This window comes from Mesoplodon densirostris, chromosome 1 (assembly GCF_025265405.1).
Source record: "Mesoplodon densirostris isolate mMesDen1 chromosome 1, mMesDen1 primary haplotype, whole genome shotgun sequence".
Taxonomy (NCBI): Eukaryota; Metazoa; Chordata; class Mammalia; order Artiodactyla; family Ziphiidae; genus Mesoplodon; species Mesoplodon densirostris.
This window is the reverse complement of record NC_082661.1, coordinates 87,297,988-87,314,660: the sequence shown is the minus strand read 5'-3', so window position 1 is coordinate 87,314,660 and position 16,673 is coordinate 87,297,988. Positions and strand designations below refer to the sequence as shown.

Genomic DNA, 16,673 nt, shown 5'->3' with positions numbered 1-16,673 from the left:
TTGAAATCTACTAATATTCTTTTGTAAATATCATTAATCTTATGATTCTGACTTTCCTATTCCTCCTTATTTCTTTTCTAGTTTGTTTCTTAGTTATCAGCTGTTGGTTAAAATGCTCACTCAACTTATCCTCATATGATTGTGTTTCCTCACTTGACACTGTATAGGTGCTGCAAGATCCCAATGGGGATAACTGCCCTTCTTTCCTTCTGTGTTTCCCACTCAGGATTGTTGTATTATTTTCCAGGTGTAAACCTGTATTGCAATATGTTTTGCTCTGACACAGTCACAGTCTTGGTTCCTTTTGGAGTGGTATTTTAATAAATGAGTTTTTAATTCATTGATTTAAATGTTCTTATTTGATTAACAATTCAAAGTAAAAATTAAATTTGTTACTAAATGAATTAGTACAGACATGAAAAACTGAAATGTAGTTTTATTATTCTGAAAATTTTTGTTCATTATTTCGAGAAACAAATGCAAAGAAAAAAAAAAGCAAGTATTTTAAACACAAATTCTAGTTGCCTGTGTGCTGAAACTGAAATGGATGAGAAATACTGCTTTTATCTTTATAATTATGCATGTTCCCCATAATAGCAGCTGTCCTGCAGTAGTCAGGGGCATAGTAATGAACATAATCTATTATGTAAGTATTAGAATATTACTAGATATGGAGAGAAAAGAAAACATTGTTTTGTTTAGGTATGGTGGGCTAAATTTTGTCCTTTGTAAAAATGCATTATGATATTTTGGGGAAATTATTTTTTTGAGATAGACATGTTTCTCAGAAGAGTATTTTAAAAATATTTTAGGCTTATTTTAAAATATTTTAAAATAAATATTTTTTATAAAAAGCATTCATTTTTTTAAAACTCTGAGATTAAGAAAAACATCTTAAAAACAAATACCTTGACACATGAGTGGCTTTGCTTTAGTTTAAGGTCAGATGTCAAAAGTACATTATTAAAAGCCACAGGGTGTTGTTTAGCTCATGTGTCTTCTACTTGGAGATAGCAATGTAAAGAATTCATTAGAGCAAAGGGCTATCGTTCATATTTAAGAAGAACCTCCTTAAAATTTCTGCATGGTTAACCAATATTTATATTTTCTGTGAGTTAGGACCTTCTGGATGACCTGAAATCAGAACTGACTGGAAAATTTGAAAAATTAATTGTGGCTCTGATGAAACCCTCTCGGCTTTATGATGCCTATGAACTGAAGCATGCTCTTAAGGTGAAAGGATGAGTGTGAGGAATATTCCTGTCATGTGTATAATATTATTTTGTGTTGGTAATTACTATATGGTATTTTTTTTTATTTATTTTATTTGGTTTTTTTTTGGAACATATAAATGATCACATCAGTCTATTACAGTCATTATACGTGACAATTAGCTGTTCTAACAGCTATTTCTTTTTTTAAAAATTTTATTTAATTTATTTTTTTTATACAGCAGGTTATGGTATTTTTATATTAAAACAAATTGAATTATTTCACTGAGGGTTTCTTGAAGGACAAAACTGCGTAGGAGGCAATAAGAAAAGGAGGGAGAAAATGACAAGTGTGTCATTTAGTCTTTTTGTGTAGTTAACTCAGTAGTAGTGGTTTTTTTAAAATTTTAGTGTATTTTACAGCCTTTTGTACTTTATTTTCATGCTTGTTTTCTAATTTTGAGATATGTTTTTAAAATGTTACAGATTAAGTATTTTATCTTTTAGTTTAGAAAGTTGCCTGATTAGGGAACAATAATATTGTTAATCGTTTTAGCATAAAAGATGAAGCTTTGGAGAGAATTTTGAGATAAGAAAGATTTTCTAATACCCTTTCCTTCTTTCCTGTACTTCTGAATACTAAAATGAAGCAGCTGGTAAACTTGATATAATTTCATTGTAGCAAGTAACTAAATGTGTATTCCCTTGCCTGGTGTTTGCAATGTTGTATAAATGTGATTACATTGAATCATTTGTTTAGACTTATGGGACAGGGAATAACTCAGTCACTGGTAGTTAGGTTTTGAATGGACAAACTGAAATTAACAACAAGGAGATGATGTAGCTCAGGTGGAGGGAGGAGAGAGTTTATCAAGTTAGGAACCTTTCTGTGCTTCTTCATTTTCCTACAATGATTCTTTGGAATAAATAAAATATTAGGTTATTGGAAATGGGCATTTTTGCAGCCTTCGGAAATATTAGCAGTGGCTAAAATTCTGCCCGAGCATAAACCTAGTTCTTTCAGTGTTTGATTTTTCGGTAAAGCAACAGAAATATAAGGAAATGAAGGCTTAAATATGCTATCTTTTAAAATTAAGTTCAGCTATGTCATTGCTTGTATCTTCTAATTTAGTAGTGTAGATATGACTTATAATCAGAAAAAGGAAAACCAACTACAATTATTCTTTAAAAATCCAGAAAGCAAGTCCCAATTCCTTTATGCTGATCCAATAACTGATTCCTAATAACCAAGCCATGCTATATTTATTTTTACCTGTGTTGCAGAATTTCCCTGTGATCTATAGAGAACTTAATTTAAGGGCAGGGTTGTTTATGTTTTGAGGTACATATTGTTTAAGTATCAGTGTCCTTCCATGTAAATTTATGTAGAGTTCTCATTTTTACTATTTCAGCCTTTTTATTATTTCCTGTTTCATTAAAATGTTTCTCTTTAAAACTATTTAGAATTAAACTGATAAAATTACAAATTTATGTAATCTGTTATATGTCATATATGTAGACATTCATACAATAAACATTTTTTTCATTAGGCAAAAAAGGATAAAATTGTCTTTGGAAAGAAAACTAATTTGAAATTTCATATTTCTATAACTAATAGAACTCATATAGGAAGTGAATGTTATGTTGGATAATATATATATATATATATATATATATACACACACACATATATTTATTTATTTATTTATTTCTGCAGTTGGGGTAACATCTGTTCTGGGAAAATCACTTTCTTTTTAATCTTATTAACATGTTTTTTTCTATTAAAAATAAATCTCCAAACAGGGAGCTGGGACAAATGAAAAAGTCCTGACAGAAATTATTGCTTCAAGGACACCTGAAGAACTGAGAGCCATAAAACAAGTTTATGAAGAAGGTAACTGTTTCGAATTACATCTCCCTTCACTTCCGCTGTCACTTTATCATTTCTCTAAAGTGAATGCAGTTCTTTGGAGTTATAGGAGGGCAGGCCATACGTGATTTCTGGATGAGTGAAGGAATGAGTAAACAAATAAGCAACGATTCAAGCTAGTTTCTCTTTCAGTAGGGAAGAGACTGCCTTTTTCTATACCTATAACTACTTTACTATTTGTAAGAAACTTCTGATGAGGATGGGACTTATTTTCATATACGATTTACAGTGAGTGTTGGGATATACAGGTTTTCTCTTTCACATTAAATTTAAGATGTAAGTGGTTTTTCTTCCTTAAAAATTTCAGTTTTATGTTGGTAGAAGTTAAGAATTACTAAAAAGGAAAAGAAACCTTGTCCAAATCAGAGTTGATAATGTCTGAGTAATGTATGTCATTTTAGCCAAGGGGAGTGCTTGACGACTCTGTATTTTGACTTTTCTTTTTGGTGTCTTTTCTTTTTGATTTTTAAATTTTTTTGCGTGGAAAAAAAATCTGTATTTCAATCTGAAGCATATCCTGTTAATGGAACCAAGAAAATGTAATAAACAGTAAAAGTAGGGAGTCCTTTTCTCGTCACATTTTCTGTAAAAGACTCTGCCCTCTGCGTGACTGAAGAGGACCAGACTGTCCAGATTGTCAGCTCAGTCAACAGACCTCCAAGCCTAGTGCCTGCAGCTGGGAAGATGGGTCCCTATCTTGGCACTGGTTGGTTAATCTTAGAAATGACCCTGTAACCCAGCAAGTTAGAATGGTGTGAAATTTATGGCAACTAAACAATTACCTTTTGAAGCGCTGGAATCTTTCTTTCCTGCTCCTCTTTACCCAACCACTGAGGCAGAGGTGATACATGTATCTCAGCTGCAGGTGATCACGCTTGAGTTTTTACCTGATATAATATTCAAATATCTCCTTCTGGGGTTGTTGACATTGATGAATGAGCCTTTGTGCTGCCGGGTGACAGATGGGGTGCCACAAGAGGTATAGTAACTGTGTGTGGTCCATCCAGTCAGGCGAGCTATTGTGCACTATCTACGTGTCCAGCGACGTACTGGCTGTCATGAATGATGCAGAAGATGCACATAACAAAGCGCATGTCCTCAAGGAGTTTGCAGTCTATTTAGGGATGACGAGACTTAGAAAAAACTGCAAGAGTTACAGGATAGTAAAATTCAAACATGTTTAATGAAAGAATTCATTCAGAGAAGAGAGGTCATTTTGGCTTTGGATGTCAGGAGAGGCTTCTTCACAGTGCAGTCAGACACTGAGCCAGGGTTTCAAGACTGGATAGGTTTCGAGTGGGTGAAGAAGGCATTTTTTTTTTTTTTTTTTTTTTTTTTGCGGTACGCGGGCCTCTCACTGTTGTGGCCTCCACCGTTGCGGAGCACAGGCTCCGGACGCGCAGGCTCCGGACGCGCAGGCTCAGCGGCCATGGCTCACGGGCCCAGCCGCTCCGCGGCATATGGGATCCTCCCAGACCGGGGCACGAACCCGTATCCCCTGCATCGGCAGGCGGACTCTCAACCACTTGCGCCACCAGGGAGGCCCAAGAAGGCATTTTTGGTCAAGGTGCACCCACTGTCTGCCATGGCATGGAGACCAGTTTGAGACAAGTATGCTGAGGAAACAAAGAGAATGTGCCTGTAGTGGAGGGAATGTGCATGTCCATTGTGGAGATAAACTGAATAAGAGCAGTTAGGCTCTGTTACAGATGGTTTTGTATGACTGGATTAGAAGTTTGGACTTGGTTCAAAAGCATTGTAAGCTCCTGAATGGATAGTAGAGTATCAAAGGGACAATTGAGGGAGGAAGAAGGTTTGAATTAAGAGGCTGATTAGGTAGCTGTGTTGGGAGAGGTAAGCTGGACAGTTATGTCTCAGCCTAGGCTGGTGGGAGGTATGAGGCGAATCAATCAGAGAGAGGAGAAATATTTAAATGGATTTGATGGTTGATTATATATAGGTGTTGGAGTAGAGGAAGGAATAAAAAATTCCTTCAAGGTTTTGTATTTGAGCAACTGATTGAAATAGATATGTATCTCTTTTGTATCTTTAGAAGTGTCAAGCTTTTAAAGTTTGTCTCCTTTCAAATAATGATGAAATGTTTAAATGCCTTAGAGTAATACCTCCTTTCCTTCAATGGCAGCTGGTTGAGAGACGGTGAAAAGTGCCTGTAGACTCTTGTAGATCCTGGTTTTCCCCTTTGCTGTGGCTTTATGTCGAATAGCTGGAAATGGAGGGGAGAAGGGCATATTTTAAAATATCACTGTTGTCTCTCAGAGTTAACTTTATATGTTGCAGAGGAAAAATATCTTACTAGGGGAAGGAATGGCCATGCCCCAGAGAAAAAAAAAAACTCAGAATATTTGAGAGTGGAAGACCTTTGGAGATGAATCATGTAAAACATTTGAAAGAAAGGGAAACAAAGTTTAAAATTAAGATTGATTGTATTTTAGAGACTTTCCAGTACCATCATGTATCTGATTAATAACAGATTAATAACTATGTTGGTTGAGAGCATTTATAAATGGCCGAGTCATGATTTAGGTTTGAACTGAGTGCTTTTGGGAGACTTTAATTTCTTTTCTTCCAGCCACTCACCACTGAAAACATTTGCCTTCAGTCTTCAGAGTACTCAGAGAAGCATGAACTATTATGCTAATCAAATATTTCTTCCTTTATGTCTCTTCCATTTGATTAATGGGGCAAGATATCCTTTTCTAGTTGAAAGAAGCTGTAAATGTGTGAAATTGTTCTGTTACAGAATATGGCTCGAGCCTGGAAGATGATGTGGTGGGGGACACTTCAGGGTACTACCAGAGGATGTTGGTGGTCCTCCTTCAGGTATTGGGTGGAGGCTATTTGTGGTTTAAAAAATCTGAAGCCGGACTGGTCTGAATCTAGTTAAGTAAAGTCCCTTAAAATTCTTTTAATTATTTCTGGTACTTGCTTGATTCTGGCTGTGTGGTGCCAATGTGTGTTTGTGTTTCAGAATATCTGACCTGAACTCGTAATAGCTAATTCATAGGTTTTTTTTGTTTGTTTTTTGTTTTGGATATCACTGTCCTCTTTTATTCATAGATTTTAAAATCAAGAGGGTCAGGTTGGTTTTGGACAGTGTTTGTGTGATAATGTAAAAATATTGTAGGATTGATAAGATCTTAATTAATGCATATTATTCCTAAGCTTTATGTGCATAACCATTAGGTGGAACCATTTTTTCTTTAGAACAAAAATATTCATGTAATCCAATAACATGACATATTATCTCTTCTAGGCTAATAGAGACCCTGATGCTGGAATTGATGAAGCACAAGTTGAACAAGATGCTCAGGTGAGTGAGACTTAATCTGTGATGACTTCATTATGACATAAATGAAAAAACTATCCATGCTAATGGCAAATCATAATATGTTGTAATAGCATCTAAAAATAGTCTAACGGATCGTTTACAAATCATAAGATGCATGTAAGTAGGTGGCCAACAAAATGTTTTATCCCAAAGCTGAAATGAAATAAAATAAATTACATGTAAAAAATGAGTTCCACCTGGATATGTTATTTTCCTTTAGATTATGGGACATTCTCAAAATAGAGAATTTTACAAGAAAACCAGGTGTTATGGATTCTACTGCCAATGTGGCAGTCTCTTCGTAGAAAAGGATAAAGAAGAAAAAATATTTTAGTGGTAAATGGTGTTTTATTACATAATAGATGACACGTTATTGTAGAATTTGAAAATTCCTCCACCTTCCCTTTGATAGACTTCTAAACAGGGTTGTTCTTTTGTCAGTTGCTCTTTAGTCACTCCCTAATGAAATTTTGTACTTAAGTGGCTTTTAAATTCCATTATCGTCTCAGTATGGTTTATAAAGTAGTCAAATGTAGGAAATAAGTGTTAGGAAATTTGAAACGTGAGACCTGAAAACTGGAAAATGGTAATAAAGGAGTTACTTGGGTTCCTAGAATCACATATCGTAGTCCTATCTCTCTGGTCACATGTTTCAAATATAGGCCTACCTTGGAGATATTGTGGGTTTGGTTCTAGACCACCACACTAAAGTGACTATCACAATAAAGCAAGTTACATGAATTATTTTGGTTTCCCAGTGCATACAGAAGTTATGTTTACACTATACTTCAGTAACTGTGCAATAGCATTATATCTAAAAAACAATGTACGTCCCTTAAATAATTCCTCTTCAGGGGTCAGTCGTCACATTTTTAGCTGCTTTTCAGGTCTCCCTGCCTGACCCCCAAGGTGTGTGTCAGGTGCTCCTTACAGGGGAGACTATAGCATCTCAAGCTTCCTGTCACAGTTCTTGCCACCTAACATCGAAGCTGCCTGTTTACTTGACTGCCCACCCAGGGCACTCTGAGCTGTCAGTTCAATCTGTATCCTTTGCCCCTAGCGTATGGTTAGCACTTAGTAACTATGAGTTGCTGACGAGTGACCCAGTTTATAACTCTAACATAGAGGGGATCATTTCTGTTTTCTAGATAAGGAAACTGAAGCTCAGGGGTTCGAGAAACAAGCCCACGGCCCCCACTGAGTGGGAATGGAGCTGGAATTTCCACCTGGGCCTATCGGACCCCAAAGCCCTTCCTCTTTCACTAGACAACAGTCTTGGCATTCTTACCTGTTAGGTCCTTTCTCTCCTTTCGTTAGCTCCTTTCTCTCCTTTCCGCTACTGCTACCACTACCGTAAAGCAGGCTTAGTAAGTATAGATTGGAAGGAAAGATCTTGCTTAACCCTGCCTACTTGAGGGAACAGGGCTAGAGCAGCCTTACAAACCCGTACTCCCAGGCTGTTATGGGCTTTGCTCATTGCTGAGACGAGCTTGTTGCTTTCCAGGCTTGCACTGTCTGTGGGTCTGTAGGAGATGTGCTGGTTCTCACACTCCTGCTCTCAGGACTGGGACTTCTGGATGCTTTTCAGGGGTCGTGGTCACGGTGAAAGGAGCAGCTTTAGTAGTCTCAGATGACTGCAGTGAGGCCTGCATTAGCGGACGGTGGGCAGATTTCCCAGCACAGCTGCTGGTGTGTTGAGAGCACTGCTGCAGTGTGAGGCTACTGAATGGGAACAGTACATTTTTACCTCGTTTTCATTGATTTCTCTGCTTGGAGCACTCACTTTAGAGCAGTGCTTCTCAGACTTTAATGTGCCTATAAATCCTTTGGGGGTCTCCTTAAACTGCAGATTCTGACTCAGTAGGTCTGGGTGGGGCCTGGGATCTGCATTTCTAACAAGCCCTCAGGTGATGCCCGTGCTGATCCTGGGGCCACACTTTGAGTACTGAGGCTGTATAGGCATCACTTACCTCTGCTGCAGGGGACATGACCATTCAGAACCCTGAAGGGGAAACTTTGTACATCTGAAAACTGACTTATGAAGTTACTTTAAAATACCCCTGAAATAGTATCCAGGCTTTCTTTACCTTTTCAGTGACCAGGGACAACACAGAATACAGACTGGCTATTGATCTTTGATTCATAAAAATGTTATTAATTAATTCAGCCTGTTGAAAACAATTATCCTTTCAGCATTATAAAAAAGGAACACACCCATTTATACCTTGTAGCAAGGGTACCTGGACTGTTATCACTAATGGGAATTTCAGATTTCTTAATTGAGAGTCATCCAAGACAACTGAGGGGCCCTTTCATAAGTATTTGAATTGTTTTCCCTACTGATACCTGACACGAAGAGGATAAAAGCCTCGATGAGTCATTCCCCTGGGAATTGAACATTCTATAGTTAATTCACTTAACTTTTTAACTTTTTTTTTTTTTTTTTTTTTTGCCATACACGGGCCTCTCACTGTTGTGGCCTCTCCCGTTGCGGAGCACAGGCTCCGGACGCGCAGGCTCAGCGGCCATGGCTCACAGGCCCAGCTGCTCCGCGGCACATGGGATCTTCCCGGACCGGGGCACGAACCCGTGTCCCCTGCGTCGGCAGGCGGACTCTCAACCACTGCGCCACCAGGGAAGCCCCACTTTTTAACATTTTTAATGCGTTTAATTGATTTTACTTTCTCCCCTACCAAATCCTTGTTTTATGCTTTCTCTGGAGAGAAAGTTGAACTCTTAGAGGAAGGAGGGAGAAGGGAATCAATGTTTATTGAGTACCTGCTATTGATTGCCTGACACTGTTCAGTGCATTCATTATGTGAGTTATATAATCTCCATGAATAACTCTATAGAAATATTATTCCTACTGTGTAGGTGAAGACACTGAGGCTCAAGAAGAGATTAAGTAACTCATCTAAGACTCACAGATAGGACAGGACCAGTTCTATTTTGATTCCAAAACCTCTGTACTTTGCACTGAACCAGAGGTTATCAAACTGCTTGGGCTAAACTGTAAATCCCCCACTGAGGGTAGGGGGAGGGTGAGGAGGTGTGAGGGTCCCTCATCCAGAAGAGCTCCATGGATATTAGGCAGCCTCATTTAACCCTTACGTTAAGACAAGACAAAACATAAAACTTTAAAATATTGCTCTATATGATGATACCGTCATTGTTATTGCATATGATTTAGTTAGTAGTAGTTTTAGACTAGGTAATGATCCCAAACGTAATTCTTCCAAGAAAATTAAGAGATTATACTTAAAAATAGCCATCTCACCAGGTTCTTCCATACAACTGCTACAGCTACTAGAGAACATCCCTAGAAATATAGAACAACTGATAAGAAAGGAGGCTTCAGCAGTGCTTGCAGTATTGTACAGGATGAGCCCTTCACCACTTTTAGGCATTAATGTATATGTATATCTCATCTGTATGTGGAAAACATACTAGAGGTAGTAGCCAGTATCTTTGGGATGGTGATATTCTTGGTAATTTAAATTTCCTTATTTATGTTTTTCCTCTGTTTTATAAAATTTATCAATGAACATGTGTAATTTTTGTAATTAGATTTAAAAAGTTATCTTAAGAGAGGTCTACAACACCCTGATATAGTTCTAAGGTTTAGATACTTGCATGACTTTCATAGTAACACTCTTTTTAGTTTTGAAGAGCATGCTCACATGACCAGGATTGATGTTGTTTATTTTTATCATTAAAATAAATTAATTTCAAAATTGAGCGTAAAGATGATTCTCTGGAAGTGTAATACAAAATAGATCTGTAGTAGCGTAGTCTATATTCTTAAACATACTGTGATCAAAATTTCTACATCCAAACACGTGCTTTGATCACCTCGTATCATTTGTTTTGCCACTTGTGGCCATAAAGGCAGCTCGGAGTAGTAGTCTCAGCAAATTGCGTTTGGCTTGCTTTAATAGGTATACTTACCTTGAAATGATTAAAAGGGTAGTATAGACATTTTAAAGATTGATTCTTTGGGTTTTAATAAATAATCTACAACCTAATAAGTGGACTCAGATTTAATGATGATGTTTGTATATAATTTTTTCAGCAATGATATGGACATTGGAAAATACATTTTTCCATGTAAAAAGGTAAATGTAGACACTCAAACTATTCAACAAGTATATGTTAAGTGCCTGCTGTATGCCAGGCACTGTGCTATATACTCAATGTTTTAAAAATTCATTGTGATCTCTTACAAATGGGAAAACTTTTGTAGCTAGCATTGGTTAAATTTCAGTTGTAAAGAGAGAATATGGAGTTTTATCATGTATTACTAAACAGCTACAGAGCAAGCAAAACAGAAAACGCAGACCCCTTAGCTCCTAGTTAAACTTTCCCAGTCTGTAAATGGACGTATCAGCAGTGAGGTAATCAGAACTTTCCACCAACCATATCCTTGCTCCTGAATGACTGGAAGTCATGGTAGACATTTTGGGAACATTTAACCTGGCACCATTGCTCTGTTCTATTGCTTTGACACAGTTTAGTGGCCAGCTCCCAAGTAGCCCCAAACTTAGTGAGCTGAGTTTCAGAGTAGGAAACATCAGAATTGAAAAATATAAGATGATGAATCAGACAAATTAATATTCAGGGAATAAAACACAAGTGTGATTAAGAACCTGGAAATGAGATGGGAGAACAATTTATTAATTGAGGTTGAAATTTTCACAGACTTTGTTTCAGGCTGGAGAACTTAAATGGGGAACAGATGAAGAAAAGTTTATTACTATCTTTGGAACACGAAGTGTGTCTCATTTGAGAAGGGGTGAGTGATAAAAATGTGTATGATACAGGTACTTTGATTAATTTTGAAAATACAAGAGTCAGTATGCCAAAATACCTTCTGCATAACAGGATCTTACTGAATGGATCAGTTTTTAAATTTCTTCCTTTTGGTGACCTTGAGAAATCTCATAATTCTCTGCTTCTCTTGTAGCTTTTACAAAACTTAGAGATCCTTAGTCCACTCTTTGCTATCAGGGTGATGAGGGAGATAGGCCTCTAGCTTGTTACTCATAGTGACAAATCACTGAGCTGTAGCTCACTACAAGTATTTCCTCTTAGATAGTGGCACCTAAGAGCTCACTTCTGGGTATTCATCAGTACTTGTGGTATCAAGTGGGAATAAGTTCACTGGCAAGTGACAGAAAACCCTACTAATAGTGGCTTTAATATTGGGCTTTCTGTAGGTAAGATTCCTTGGCTGATTTGGCAGGACGTAGGCTCTTTCTGTTTTTCTTCTCCACTGTCCTTAGTGCTTTGGTTCTCTTTCTCATCTTCGGTACCTCATTATCACACGATGACTGCTGTTGCTCCAAACATACCAACCATTTTCACAGCAAGAAGAAAAGAAAGGGGTAAACTCACCATATCTGTCTGTTACTTTTAATTGGGAAAGAGAAAGATTTTTCAGAATCCTGTCCCACAGATTTCCCTTTAGATCTCATTGGTTATAACCAGTAAGGAGGGGCTGGGAAATGAGTGAACAAAGAACACTTATCATCCATTGTTTTGGGCTTGGCATGTTGAGGCTGTGAACAAAATCAAGGTCTGTCAGCAAGGAGAAAGGGGAGATCTGTGTTTGGTAGGACAGTACCTGGTTAGAGGAAGTATCTTTCTGGAAAGGGTGATTCTTACGTGATTCTTAAATTGTTTTCTTGTTTTCTAGTGTTTGACAAATACATGACTATATCAGGATTTCAAATTGAAGAAACCATTGACCGAGAGACTTCTGGTAATTTGGAACAACTGCTCCTTGCTGTCGGTAGGTAATTTTATAATGTATATGATATTCATGGTATTAAGAGTTAAAGTATTTTATTCAGTTGAAGCTGTATCTGAAAATAACCACCTATTTCTTTATAAAAAAAGAGCTTATCATGATATTTGGGTGAAGCAAACTCCTAAATTTCCAGTTCAAAATCTGTCTTGATGTTGGAAATACGTGAAATATCTGGTTATTTCATTTAATCTTATGGAAATGTTAAGAGAATTGTTTAAAAATCATTTTGAAGCTGCATTAAAAGTATTACTGTTTCATTGTGAACCTGAAATGTGGACATTGTAATCTCAGAGGCTTGTAAATGTTACTTCTGATATCTGTGGAATTTTATTTTTCTTTAGAATACCATCCTCACAGTTTTGAAGCAGACTGAGAAATTGGAATCTGATTTAGAATAAGTATCTTTGATATAATGGAAGATGTGTGATAGTGGTTATTTTTCTGAGTAAATAGTTTAGAATTTTATTTTAGCTAAATATTCAGAATAACCTGGAAACATCGGAGAAACGAGTTTGTGCAGTTTATTGTCATATTATGTACTCACCAAATTCCAGGGAGAATCTAGTTTGTGAGTTCCCTGTGGTCCCAGTTTTCATATGGGTTTGGAGTGAACCTCTGTCTGCTGTTTGTTCTGAGTATTTGGTGTTGAGTTGAAGTTTTTGTGCTCTCTGTCTTCTGGAGAATAAGCTAAATGTGTGCATGAACCAGCACTAACAGTAACCTTTCATTTGAGTCCACAGTTAATGAATTTTAATAGAAATCTTTTAGATGACCCCTTCATAATAGAATACACATAAAAGTTATGACAGTTTTAGTTACTGGTGGCTGTTTTCTTAAGCATTGGAAAAGAACACACCGCCCCCAATCAAGGATTTGTTATTTTTGAATATTAAGGAATTTTTATGAAAGTTTCTGAAGCTAAGCAGACTGAGTTCTGAGGAGCCCTAACATACAGTAGATATGTACGTATTCAGGGAAGATACTCTTTTCTGTTACCAGTTTATCTGGATGTTTCTACCAAAATGGGTGAGTCTCATGCTGCTCTGTGTGAATCATGGATGTTATAGCAATAGAACACGGGGGCTTCCCTGGTGGCTCAGTGGTTGAGAGTCCACCTGCCGATGCAGGAGACACGGGTTCGTGCCCCGGTCCAGGAAGGTCCCACATGCCGCAGAGCGGCTGGGCCTGTGAGCCATGGCCGCTGAGCCTGCACGTCCGGAGCCTGTGCTCCGCAACGGGAGAGGCCACAACAGTGAGAGGCCCGCGTACCGCAAGAAAAAAAAAAAAAAAAGAAAGAAACACTATATCAATAGAACACGGAGGGAATACCTATATTAAGATTACAGACAGATAGTCTAAGGTTTGTCAGATTAGATGGGGTAATAATCCTACATTATTTGCTTGAATATATTGGAATGAAAACTCCCAGGACGTTTGTATAATTTACTGGGGATGAAGAAGGTTGTGGCTCAACAGCCCAGGCTGCCAAAACTGTTACAGCATAAAGATGCTCATAGAAGAAAGGGGCACTGAAAAACTTGCAGCCCCTGTCCTACGTGCCTTTCTGTGTAGAACTCAGAACTCTTAGGAAAACTCAAGCCAGTATCTATGGAGATTCTCTGTAGTCAGGAGATCAGAGCAGCTTGCAAATAAGCAGCTCTTGAGCCCGTGTTACTTTCATACTGTATTTATTAAGTAGAGCTATAAGCGTAAGGCAGCTTTGATTTTAATTACTGTATCCTTTTCACATCAGCATAGCGTGTGACCATTATATTACTTATTTTCGTAGTGAAATCCATTCGCAGTATACCTGCCTACCTTGCAGAAACCCTCTACTATGCTATGAAGGTAAGTGCATGCCTTGAATCTTCTATCTAATTAATTTATCTCTCTAGTATGTCTTAGATGATAGACTTTGAGGTTTTTTTCCTCCTTAAAACAGGTAGTTCAATTCTACTAAATTGGTTTACTTTATTGACTCACCCCAACTCAGGGGAGTTTGATGCTATAATTGACATTTTAAACACTGTGCCTCTCTTTTGTTCTTTTTTAAAGGGAGCTGGGACAGATGATCATACCCTTATCAGAGTTGTGGTTTCCAGAAGTGAGATCGACCTGTTTAACATTAGGAAGGAGTTTAGGAAGAATTTTGCCACCTCTCTTTATTCCATGATTAAGGTAGTAGAACCTTTCTTTAAATGTTTAGAAATCCACAGCAGACCAGTGCATAGCTTGCAAGACATGGGTGGGAGAACCTAATTCCTGTGTTAAGTATAGAGTTTTAGGGATGTGATTAGAGCTGTGAGTTACAAAGTTTGGCGTAATGTCCCCTGAAGTACGGGTGATGGCTCCTTAGTGAAAGATTGGCTCTCGGTGAAGGCCGAGGCTCCTGGGGAGCTTAGAAGCATTATTTATTAGTGGTGACAGATGACTCACTAAACCCAGTCTTGTCCACGGTAACAGTATGTTGGTTCTTTCTGCCTTTTATCAGTTCCAGCTGTCTTTATTAGTTTCTCCTTTCTTTCATATCAGTGTTTTCTTTCTTTATTGTCTGTTATCACCTTATCTCTGGTATTGGTTCATAGTTCAGGAAAGAACCAACCAGGTCATATCAGGAGTAAGTAAAGAGCTTAAGTATTACTGTCATTTTCATCCTTTTAAAAGCCAGGGACACTGTGGCCTATAATTAAATTTGGCTTAAGGCCTTTTGACTTCCTCATTCTTTCTTCTCCTCCCTCCCTCCCTCCATCCTTTCCATCCTTCCCTCCTTCCTTCCTGTCTCTGTCTGTCTTTCTGTCTTTTTTTTGTCTCTCTGTCTTGGTCTTTCTCTTTGATAAAGGCGAATGTGGGCTGTGTGCAAAGCAGCATCTCAGTTGAGAAAGCGTTGAACTTTGTGTGTGTGTGGTGTGCTGGGCTGAAGGGTACTAGAGAGTTCTCCCAGTGACTCATAGCTTGAAACGTTAACTTATCCCACACACCTGCATGACACAAGCCAAGGCAAAATGTACCTTACCCTTCTGTCTTTGAGGTGAAGCCATAACAGCCAGGCAGTCCCAGCATTGCCTCCCATAGCTAGCCATATGCTATGTGATAAGACAGGGGTCCCCAACTCCCGGGATGTAATGCCTGGTGATCTGAGTTGGAGCTGATGTAATAATACTAGAAATAAAGTGCACAATAAGTGTAATGCCCTTGAATCATCCCGAAACCATCCCCTGCCCCCCGGTCCTTGGAAAAATTGTCTTCCATGAAAACGGTCCCTGGTGCCAAAAAGGTTAGGGACTGCTGTGATGAGAGACTTAGAGTTTGTTTAGAAACCTTGACTTGAACATGGTTGTAAAAGCTTCCCTGTTCTCTGTGTTACTAGAGGGAAGAACATACTTCACTGTCTTAGGTAGAACTGTGCTTTTAAGGGGTAAAATTAGAAAGTTAAACATCAGTTGCATCAGTAGGAAATTCTCTGTAAAACATTCCTGTTGTGAAAGGCACTCACAGAGAGATTACCCACTTGGGAGAAACGTCACGTGAATAAAACCTGTTTCCAGATATGACTTAGTTTTTATTTTCTGTGGCTTCTGTGAGTCATGGGGGTTAATGGAGTACATTTGGGTTTCAGGGGGACACATCTGGGGACTACAAGAAAGCCCTCCTGCTGCTCTGTGGAGAAGATGACTGATGTGCGCCTGGGGAGAGACCCTGCACCGTGCCTGCCACCGTCACCACTGCCTTCCTGCAGTGCATCTCACTGCACTTTCTGCACGCCAGAGCGTGGCACGTTGCCTTATTCATGCTAGCATGCTATGACCAAAACATATATGTTGTAGAAGAAAATAGTGGTGCTCCTTTCTGATCTTCATTAAAATCCTTCTCTTTGACTGTCGTAGTCCTGAAGTGTACTTATGTTACTAAGACTAAAGTCTGGATCATTTATATTTTCCTTTAAGAGGTCAGACTGCTTTCAGCCTTTTTTAAAAACTTCATTTATATTAAATTGATAACCGCATTACCTTAATCGGAACCTTAGCCTTGAAATTGTGAACTCCTGGAAATGTTATTAATCAAGTTTGCTACTAAATTAAACCTGAAAAATTATGGTGGTTGCATTCAAAGGATTAATGAATAATAAACATTTCCTTCCTCCTGAATTACGTGTGGGTGTATGTCTAAAGAAAACTTATTTAATTTACCTACTTAACAATGATATGTTTTTTCAAGCTAGTCAGTTGACAGTGTTGTCAGTTGACAACTGAATTTATAGTTGGCTTTTGGGTGAAAAGCTTGAAATACAACATGCAAAATGAATTGTCTGTGCAGTGTGCAATGAGGGAAGAGCTGAAGGGGGTCTCTGATTTATTGGTGGCATTTAATTTATGT

The 16,673-nt window shown here is 38.0% G+C and overlaps 1 protein-coding gene across 1 annotated transcript in view; it reads left to right on the top strand.

Moving 5' to 3' along the window:
- ANXA5 (annexin A5) overlaps positions 1–16,444 on the top strand; it is a 32,038-nt gene extending 15,594 nt beyond the window's left edge. Inside the window, exons 5-13 of the mRNA XM_060105529.1 lie at positions 1,120–1,233; positions 3,015–3,105; positions 5,903–5,982; positions 6,416–6,472; positions 11,189–11,282; positions 12,186–12,281; positions 14,089–14,147; positions 14,355–14,477; positions 15,916–16,444. Coding sequence (XP_059961512.1) covers positions 1,120–1,233; positions 3,015–3,105; positions 5,903–5,982; positions 6,416–6,472; positions 11,189–11,282; positions 12,186–12,281; positions 14,089–14,147; positions 14,355–14,477; positions 15,916–15,975 — 774 coding nt within the window. The 3' untranslated portion in view covers positions 15,976–16,444. The remainder of the gene's footprint in view (positions 1–1,119; positions 1,234–3,014; positions 3,106–5,902; positions 5,983–6,415; positions 6,473–11,188; positions 11,283–12,185; positions 12,282–14,088; positions 14,148–14,354; positions 14,478–15,915) is intronic.
- The last annotated feature ends 229 nt before the right edge of the window (positions 16,445–16,673 follow it).